Raw genomic sequence first — 10,795 nt, 5'->3', positions numbered from 1 at the left:
GAAACAAACATGCTAACCACTAAGCCACCATGCCCTATTAAATGGTTTTCAACAGATCCATTTTGAAGCAAACAGGCCTATATATTTCCAGTGTATTTAAGTAAAAGTGGCATGCAGTAGTATAGTAATCTGTTATCTTAAGTTCAGCTCAAATGGAAATGATGTATCCCTCTGGAATTGGGCCTATTCCACTATAGAGCCGAGATAGTATATCCTTTAGAGTCATCAATGGGCTATTACTTTTTCCCATTTGGTTCCTGCTCTTATATTACATTATTATTTTTGGCAACTTTTTGTAACTAAGCCCTACAACTAGAACTTTTTTTTTTTTAATGAAACATGCACATATTCACACACACACTACATGCACACATTTACTGAGGCTGTACACAAAACCAAACATATAATAACAGCTGTGTCAGCATACAGCTCACTGCATAATTGATCACTAAAAATGAACACTAAATATAGAGGACACAGCACGTGTATGTTGTTTTTGAACTGCAGTTATAATTAGGACAGGTGGTATGCAGAAAGCTAGTGCATAAGACAGTTGTGCTGTGAGTTGAGAAGAAACAGCTCAGTGTTTACCCTCTGAACTGTTCTGTACATAAGATGTAGAGCTCTGTCTGCTGTCTACAGCCCAGCTTACCTCAAAAGATCCGCTCCTTTTAAGGCATGCGGTATGCTGCACTCTTTGCAATTAATATCACTCGACACTGCATAGCTGACGGATGGGTCTTTATGCTTTATGATATGTTATAACCAGTGCCTACAGAACAGTTTAGCACCATCAGAATATGAGGCTGCAAAAGGAAAGCATGTGAAGCCATTCAAACAGATGGATACACAAATAACACATTAGTAAACTATATTAAGACTAAGGGATGTCATACATGCTGCAGAAGCGATGCATGATACCACAAGGTTCATATTAACTATGTCTCATTAGAGGCTGGGGGAAGCTTTGTAGATCACTAACAATAATATAGGGTGCTAAAACATTCTATCCCAAGGAGATAATATAATATGTTATGTGAGTGTTCTGACCTTGTGTAATAATGAGTGAGGCTGTGCGATGAGGAATGCTCACAGTGGAATTTCTCATGCTTGATTTAAAAGGAAGCACACATCTGATAGAAATAAATCAATGGGCTCTGCAAAAAAAAGTGTCAAAGCAGTCATCTAAAAATACACCTGGCATGTCAAGTCTAGGGAAGTGAGAAAGTGATACAATGTGAGACAATAAGTGAGATTAGAGAGAAAGAGAGAAGGAAAGAGAGACAGATGGTGATGGGAAAATCAAGATAGATATAGAGCAGGAAAAGCAGCATGGTGAGAATTGCCAGCTGCCAGAATCTAAGCAGACAGTAAATGTTAGGGTGTTAGAAGAAAAAAGACAGGCTTTCCTCTGACCTGGGGATTCCAAACTGACTGCTTCAGCTTACAGACAATCTCAATATTTCATAAGCACATACTTGAAAAGGACAATGAAGGGCATTTCTGCCCCTTAAGACAGGTACATCTGCCAATTTTCTCTATAGTGCAGAATGATAATTTTTTAAACATAAGCAATGGGAAATATGCACATTTTTCATTAGTAACAAATACAGATTTGTGTTCATGAAATGAAATAACAATGCGATCTGTAAGCAGACTTTAGTAATGTTTGTAATTATGGAATCTTACCTGATGACAAAATGTGAAAGGTCTCATTGTTTCGTGGGCTTCAGAGAGGATCACTTGCAGTGAGTGAAAAAGGACAATTTAGTCATTCATCTTCAGTAACCACTTTATCCAGGTCAGGGTCATGGTGAAACTGGAGCATATCCCAGGTACCCTGGGGATAGCAGTCTATCTATCCCAGTCCACCAGATCACCATGCACACACTCAAACCCACACTCCTTCACAACTTGTGGAAATTTAGAATAGCTACACCACCCAAACAGGAAGATGCTTATTTTATTTGGAGTGAGTTAATTGAACCAGTACCTACACTGCCTGGCCAAAAAACGTTGCTGTTTGTAATTAAATAAGCAAATACTTAAGATATGATTGGATCGTTATTGCAGTGACTAATATGTTTTAGCTGGCAACAATTCTTTTTACCCTAACTGATGCATTGTGTAGCTTCTCAATTCTTAAACAACCATGTGGGAAGACATATTGTGTCCCATGGTCGTGGAAAAGATGTTAAAGTGAAAAAAACTAAGGACATTGCTGAAATCCCTGGAATTGGGTTAAGAACTGTCCAACATATTATTAAAACCTGGAAGGAGAGGGGTGAACTGAAAACTTTGAGGCAGAAATGTGGCTGGAAAAACGAATATTCAAAATCTTGAATGATCATGATTTGAAATCCTTAAAATGCATGGTGAAGTCACATCGTAAAAAAAAAAATCGACAATCGAACTCATGGCTATGTTTAATAGTGAAAGTAAGGGCACTTCCACATGTACAATGCGATGAGAATGTACAGGACTGGGACTAAACAGCTGTGTGGTCTAATCAGTGTAAGGCTAATCAGATAAAAATGACTTCAGTTTGCTAGGGAGCATAAAGATTGGACTGTGGAGCAATGGAAAAAGGGTATCTGGTCTGATGAGTCCAGATTTACCCTATTCCAAAGCAATGGGAGCATCAGGGTAAGAAGGGAATAGCAAAAAGCGATGCACCCATCATGCATAGTGCCTACAGTACAAGACTCTGGAGGAAGTGTTGTGATCTGGGGTTGCTTCAGTTGGTCAGGTCCAGGTTCAGCAACGTTATGCAGCAATAAAATGAAGTCAGCTGAGTACCTGAATGTACTGAATGACCAGGTTATCCCATCAACGGATTTTTTTCTTCCCTGACAGCACAGGCATATTCCATGATGACAATGCCAAGATTCATTAGGCTCAAATTGTGAAAGAGTGGTTCAGGGAGCATGAGAAATCATTTTCACACATGAATTGGCTACTACAGAGTCCTGAACTTGACCCCATTGTAAGTCTTTGGGATGTTAACTACCAAAAGTTAACATGTAGCACAAGGTTGTAGAAACAATGCCACGGTGAATGCGTTCTGTAATCAAAGCTAAAGATGGTGGAGTGAAATTTTAGAGTGTGTCACTTTTTTTTTGGCCAGGCAGTGTACATATTGAAGCAATGTCACACATGCAAGAGTGTGGCTACACTGATACACTGCACAGCTGTGAGTTGGCGTGAGCACGAGCCCACAGGGTGACTTGCCTAGCTAATCTGTGCTTTTATACAACATTTCTATAAAGAAAAAAAATAATATTGAGTAGATATTTCAGACACAATATGGACAAATGTTCTGTTTATTTTTACTCCACTACTTAAAACAGATCCCAAGCATGTCAGCTAGCTGGCTAGCTAGCTCACATTGATTTGTAAATTCCTGTTAAAGGTGCTTCTGCTGACATTGGTGTCCCTTCATCCTTTTCATCTTAATCTGATGAGCTTTCATATTTGAAAAGTTATATTCCTGAAAAGCATAATTTACCATGTCCGCTGATGATGTCACTAACACTACTGTTGTAACTGTTTAAAAGTAGGATGTGGAATTTTATGTGGCGAACACATATGGGTGGAGTGATACAAACAGTGAAACATCCCAGAGTGGTTATACTAAATATCAGCACTCAAAACTGAATCAGATTCATAGACAGGAACTAAGTGTTGTACAATATATATTAGCACACATATTGATGTCAGCCATATAAGTGCAATATCAAAGACATTATATCTCCACTATCCTGCATCTCATTCAAGTGGCAGGACTGATTGAGAGGTGACACCGGTGTCACCTGGTCCATTAAATATTGGCTTTGGATAGTGTAACAAGAAAGAGATGAGTAATGTCTGCCCCCGCTCTTACCCTGGAGTTCACCCTCAAACACCTGTAATCTTATCTGTCCCTCAGGTGAACAGGGGAACACTGCATTACTGCATAGTACCACTAGGGCACTAGGGTGATACAAACAGAGAGAGAGAGCGAGAGAGAGAGAGAGAGAGAGAGAGAGAGAGAGAGAGAGAGAGAGAGAGAGAGAGAGAGAGGGGGGGGGGGGGGGGTACTTTTGATTATAATGTAATACACAACAAAGCCTAAACTACTGTGTTTATTAATGCAGGGTGTCCCAAAAAATATCCATATACTGTTAGGGTACTATGTACACCAGCACCACATTGGTTGTGCCTTCATCAGTGGATGTTGGTGGGCGTCCACTTCTCGGTTGGTCCGCAACATTTCCAGTCTTTTTGGATTTGTTAATAAGTTTGGCAACAGTGTCGTGTGTGATGTGCTTGCCATGTTTCCTGTTAAAGTCCATCACAAACTTGCAACAGCTTCCCGATCCAGCCATGAGAATGATTTCAATATGTTCTTTTGTCAAAGGCTTTCTTAAAGGCTATCTGGGACACTCTGTATTATAAATCCAATCTACTGTACCTAAACTATTGTTTAATAAACAGGCATATGGCTTTTGTTTGTAACCAAATAGGTCAAGTCAATATGGCCAACATTCTTTTAAAATAATCAAGATGCTGTATGTAATAACCACAGTTGTATATTTATATTTTCAATTAATTAGTGAGATCCTTACATATTCTAAATTAAATTAATCCATCCATTGTTTCTCATCATTCCTATTTAATGATGATGCTTTCAGCCATGAAGTAATTCTAAAATTATGTCTGGAAAATGCTTTGCACACCTTATTATGAGAAGTTTAACGTTTTATTTATTAAGCTTATTATTAAAGTTACAGACATTCCCACTTACAGTCTCTCTCTCTCTCTCTCTCTCTCTCTCTCTCTCTCTCTTTCTCTCTCTCTCTCTCTCTCTCTCTCTCTCTGGGTTTTAATGACACTTTCAGGAATTGTGAATAAATAGACCTCGTGTTTGTTAGGAGTTTTAAGTGACCCAAGCGTTGATGAGCACTTTTTCTGACCCCGGTCATTACACAGTCTACACAGTTTCCTGAGTGTCTTCTGTAGACTTTTGAAACAGACAGCCTAGTCTCTTCACTTTAGGTGAAAGGAAAGGAAAAGTAGCTCATGCACAGATTACACCGTTTATCCGCAGGCAGCTCGCGATGACCATTTTGTCCTACTCATAAGACAAAATTCTGCCGTCGAGTCCAAATGAATATTAGCCCACACAACACAATTCATAACAGTCGAGTCGAGTTACACTCAGCTACGTCATCCTTTACACCACGTGACCCGTCCGAGGCGCCGAGCTCTGAGTTTAGCTCGACGTTGAGATTTTGAGTGAGGGTTTCAGTAACTCCGGATTTGCTTCATCCCGGAAATGAATGACTAATCAGAAACGGCAGCGATCCTTCTCTCCTTGCGTGCGTGTGTGTATGTGTATGTGTGTGTGTGTGTGTGTGTGTAAAGTGACAGAATTGCTCTCTGGATGAGAGGTGATCATCATCCCCATCAGCGCCCTGCGTCTCCGCCGCTGTCTCATTCTTCTCCCGGTGAGCTCGATCTAGCGCAAACACGTGGACCATCGACGCCGCTCCCTTGTTCCACACCAGACTCCTGCCTTCAAAAGCGACCTCTTTTCTTGTGGTGTAATTTTGTTCACTCTCGTTGTCGCTTGCGAGATTAAACTTTTGGCGCGCCTTAAAGATGAGCGACCTGGAGGAAGACTTTGCCAAGATCTTGATTCTGAAGGAGGAGAGAATTCGGGAGTTGGAGAGGCGCCTGACAGAGCGAGAGGATGAGATGCACGAGCTGAAGCGGAAACTGCACAAGTGTCAGTCCGTGTTACCGAGCGCGCAAGTGATCGAACCGAGGACGCGGCGCGCGCAGGGCATTTCAGCCGAGCCGCAAACGCACCAGGATTTAACGAGGCAAAGCTTCCGCAAATTCGCCAAATCTGATAGGTGAGCCTTCAGAGCTGTCATAATGCACTTATTACAGCGTGCTGTTTACACGCAGTTATGCTAACTTCTGTGATGTCTTTAGTGTTTTGGAACTTTTTGTTTTTTTTAAATTGCTGATCTTTCTGTATGTTTCATTGACACCGTGCAACTAAATCAGTGCTGAGTTTCTTTTCTATTGTAAATGATGGGCATGAATGGTGCAGCTCTTTCATTCTCATGCGCTGATGATGACCGCGCATCTTTGTATAGCAGGGAAAGGGGGGAGTGAGAGGAAGAATGAGAGTCTATAATTGATCCAAACCATCATCGTGTTCCCAGCGGGCGGCGAGCACAGGAAGCTTCGTACATTATCGGCTTTTAGGGTCTAAACGCGCAGCGCCCAAGAGCCTGTCTGAGGATATTTAATACGCCATTAGAAAGTGCTCTGTTTGACCATATGTTCAACCCCCTTCCTCCAGTTTCTGGCCTGCCTTTTTTTTTTTTTTTTTTTTTTTTAAACCACACATCTTTACATTAAATGTGCACGAATAACAATCTGACGGAAATGCACCAGTTTAGGTATTAGATGTCATTGCATGACATTGTTGCTATAAAAAAAAAAATAATAATAAGAGAACTGCTGGAACTAAAATACTTCATAATATTACACAGGCATGTCCAGCTATGTCAAAAACAATGCTGCAGTCTCAGAAATAAGAGTGCCAGTGTGCACTTTTCCTAGTTGCTGGTGTGCTACCATAAATGTTACATCTGTTGTAGGCCTACGTTTAGTATATATCTTTATAATTAAAATAATAACCTAATATACTGCACATGATTGCACCTTAAAGACCACACACCTTCCCATATAACAGAGATATACCCAGATGTACGCAGTGCCAAGGAAAATTACACTTTCATTTCTAATGGGATCTAATGCTTGTTAAAATATAGATGACGTTAAGTTCTTGGATCCCAATAAAACCTAAGCCATTTTTTTTGGTGAGATTTAGGTTCTCAGCCAAGCGCCATAAGCTATTAGAGAAGTTAGTTGCTAATGTCAGATAAGATCTGTCCGCATAGGCTATTAAAGAAAGTATTGAAGCAGTTCAAATAAACTCAAGCCATAAAATAAAATACTTTTGTTAGATTACACTTATCCTTCTGACACGCAGGCGGTTTTTACACCTGAGAGTGGCATACTAGTGATTTAATTATGCAGAATATCCCTGGGCTCGTTATTATTATTATTATTATTATTATTATTATTATTATTATTATTATTATTATTATTATTATTATTATCATTATTTTCTTGCTTAATAAAAAATACCACAAGAGGGCAGCAACCCCATATTGTATTGGTTTTGATCTTTCAGATGAACAAAGCAGTTTTCAGGCTGGAAGTGCGTGAAGCAGGTAAAATTCAGAGAATGTAAACAATTTTACTGCCACACGAAAAAAATTGGATTGTTCATTTACATAAGGACTTTAAAAAAACATTTATGCCCCTTATATTGAGTCAAATAGTCATATTGTATGTGTTCCTTCTTCGTTTAAGTCACAACATGCTAACTAGTTCTGCATCAGTGTCCGCCCCCCCAGTCATATCTTCTTGTAAACAAGAGAGCAACATCTTTTTTGGAACCTATTCGAGGCACACAAATATGGAGACAGAAAACATCTTTAGTCTTGACCAGGCCAGCCAAACTTTGTCCAAACTCTGAAAGAATTTTGAGAATCAACAGTTATAAAACAAAAACAAAACAAAAAAAAAAAAAGAGGAGGTCACAAGATGTTTGAGAAACAGCTGTATTCCAAATGTTTATTTTCAGAGCATTTAACTAAAATTTACAGAACGATAATTAGTCAAAAAAGCAATAAAAGTATCGTATCTTTGATGAACAGGTCCCTAAAGAGAGAGTTTGGGACATGAGAGGACATGACCTGATTGTTTTTATTGGATGACTATGTGCTGTGACATGTGTGATACTACAGACAAAATGCAGAATGCAGAGGCTATGTTACATGGTGGTCTCTTAGAGAGTGCGGAGATTGGTCACCACCGTCCTAGCCAATAAATACTCCATGCTTTATTTCTTTATGCCAAGTCAAGCAGCATTATGGAAGCTACAGATGGCTTTTATTATTCATTTGAACCTTTCATGTCCACAGTATCTGTTCAGAATTGCATACCAGTTCACCACACTCAGATGGGCTTATCTGTATCAAATGACCATTTAGATTAAGCAGTTGGGTGATTAGTTGCTTAGCAATGTTTAAAAAAAAAACTATAATTTGTCCCCAGTTATATCCCCCGATATCCCAAGGTGCCATCCAATCCAGGCCTTGCTGTTTGTTCAGTTGTCAGAGATTCAGAGGTCAGAGACAGAACACTGGCTGTTGTGGGTCTGTGGCACCAGTGAACAGCAGCAATCATCATATTACAACATATTCCCTTACCATCGATTTACAGAGGAAGAGCCATGCAAGAAGAGTTTGTAGAGGTGAAATTTAAAGCCTGAGAGAGATTTTCTGAAGGACAGATAGAAAACTATACTAATTTATATATATGTATGTATGTGTGTCTGTACATAACTGGTCTGCACTTATATAGCACTTTTATCCCAAGCTCTGTACACTGTGTCTCATTCACCCATTCACACACACTCACACACTAATGGTAGCAGAGCTGCCATGCAAGGTGCTAACTTGCCATCGGGAGCAACTTGGGGTTTAGTGCCTTGCCCAAGGACACTACGGTATGTGGAGTCATGTGGGCCGGGAATCAAACCGCCAACCTGAGCCACAGCTGTCCCACATATATATATATATATATATATATATATATATATATATATATATATATATACACACACCCACCGACCCACGCACACACAAACACACACAGAATATTCCAGATGGAACCAGTCATGTTCTGCTATTTTTGGTTTATTTTTTTATTTTTATTGTTTTTTATTGTACCTCCCTGATAAGTTTTTCATGGCATCTGGGTATTTTCATCTGCCATGGAAATCTTTCAACATGAAGCTTCTATAGCTTGTAGAACATATACCAGCTATCCCTGAACCTCTGCACGCGTACACACACACACACACACACACACACACACACACACACACACACACACACACACACACACACACACGTATATATACAGTTTACATACCCCTTGCAGAATCTTCAAAATGTTAATAATTTAAAAAACCTAAGAGGGATCATTAAAATTGCATTTTGTTTTTTTATTTCGTACTGCCCTGAATAAGCTATTTCACATAACAGATGTTTGCATAAAGTTAATTTATACAAATGAACCAGTTCAAAAGTACATACCCTTGATTCTTAATACTATGTGTTGTTACCTGAATGATCAACAACAGTATTTATGTTTTGTGATTGTTGTTCATGAGTCCTTTGTTTGTCCTGAGCAGTTAAAAATCCTCCAGGTCCTGCACGTTCTTTGCTTTTCCAGCTTCTACTGCATATTTGACCCCTTTTCTACAGTGCCTATGATGTTGATCTTTTCACACTTAGGACAATTGAGGGACTCATACAAAATTATTACAAAAGGTGCAAACATTCACTGATGTTCAAGAAGGTAACACATGTGTGAGCCAGGGAGATGTAAACTTTTGAACAGGATTATTGGTGTAATTTATTATTTTGTTTAAATATCTTATTTTTGTGGGGGCGCACGGTGGTTAGTGGTTAGCACGTTTGCCTCACACCTCCACGGTCCGGGGTTTGATTCCTGCCAGGGCTGTGTGTGTGTGGAGTGTGCATGTTCTCCCCGTGCTGTGGGGGTTTCCTCCGGGTACTCCGGTTTCCTCCCCCAGTCCAAAGACATGCATGGTAAGCTGATTGGCATGTCTAAAGTGTCCATAGTGTATGAATGGGTGTGTGAGTGTGTATGTGTTTGTGCCCTGCAATGGACTGACACCCTGTCCAAGGTGTACCCCACCTTGTGCCCGATGCTCCCTAGGATTGGCTCCAGGTTCCCTGTGACCCTGAAGAAGGAGTAAGCGGTAGAAGATGGGTGGATCTTATTTTTGTTTAAAGATTTAATATTTTTTCATTTTGTACTGCCCTTCAGTTACATAAGATAAGCCATATAAGTTAAGTGTGAAAAGATGGATCTCAACATCATATAGCCACTGTTGGAAAGATGCTGAAGATGCTTGAAAAGCAAAGAATGTGCAGGACCAGAGGATTTTTCTGAAGAACAGTGAGTAGTTTAACTGCTCAGGACAAACAAGGGACTCATGAACAACTATCACAAAATACAAAAGCAGTCATTGTTCATCCAGGTAACAACACACAGTATTAAACTTTCGAACTGCTTCGTTTGTGTAAATTCAGTTATTGTTGTGTCTTGTGGACTAGGCTATATGTAAATATCTGTTATGTGAAATAGCTTATTTAGAGCAGTACGAATAAATGAATAATAAATAAATAAATAAATAAACACCATTTTTAATGATTCCTCTTTATTTTAATTATTAACATTTTGCAGATTCTGCAAGGTTTAGGTAAATTTGTGAGCACAACTATATGTTCCTATATTTGTGTTTTCCATATTTGTGTTATATATGTTATTTGTGCATATTTATGTTTTCCCTACTGTCACAAAACTTCATGCAGTTTGTCATTTTGACACTGTCAAAGCCCACCATGAGCTCAATCAGATAGTTTAGTGTGAATAAAATCCAAAATTGTGCAACGCATGGTGTCCCAGGATTGAATTAAAAACCTCTCTAATAACCCACTTTTGTGAAGAGATAGAAGACATCCAAATAGAAAATTGACGTTCAAGTAGTTTGTACACCAGAGGGTGCCTTTGGACCTTTGTCACACAGACATAATTTTCACATCTCTTTGTCCACTAATCTCTATAC

The 10,795-nt window shown here is 39.3% G+C and overlaps 1 protein-coding gene across 1 annotated transcript in view; it reads left to right on the top strand.

Moving 5' to 3' along the window:
- The first annotated feature begins 5,194 nt into the window (after positions 1–5,194).
- The window catches only part of prkg1a (protein kinase cGMP-dependent 1a), an 88,102-nt gene continuing 82,501 nt past the window's right edge, over positions 5,195–10,795 (top strand). The window contains exon 1 of the mRNA XM_017465002.2: positions 5,195–5,900. Within this exon, the coding sequence (XP_017320491.1) occupies positions 5,644–5,900 (257 nt within the window). The 5' untranslated portion in view covers positions 5,195–5,643. The remainder of the gene's footprint in view (positions 5,901–10,795) is intronic.

The sequence above is a fragment of the Ictalurus punctatus genome, chromosome 3 (assembly GCF_001660625.3).
Source record: "Ictalurus punctatus breed USDA103 chromosome 3, Coco_2.0, whole genome shotgun sequence".
Classification (NCBI taxonomy): domain Eukaryota; kingdom Metazoa; phylum Chordata; class Actinopteri; order Siluriformes; family Ictaluridae; genus Ictalurus; species Ictalurus punctatus.
The sequence above is the reverse complement of the archived record's forward strand: the minus strand, read 5'-3'. Positions and strand labels throughout refer to the sequence as shown.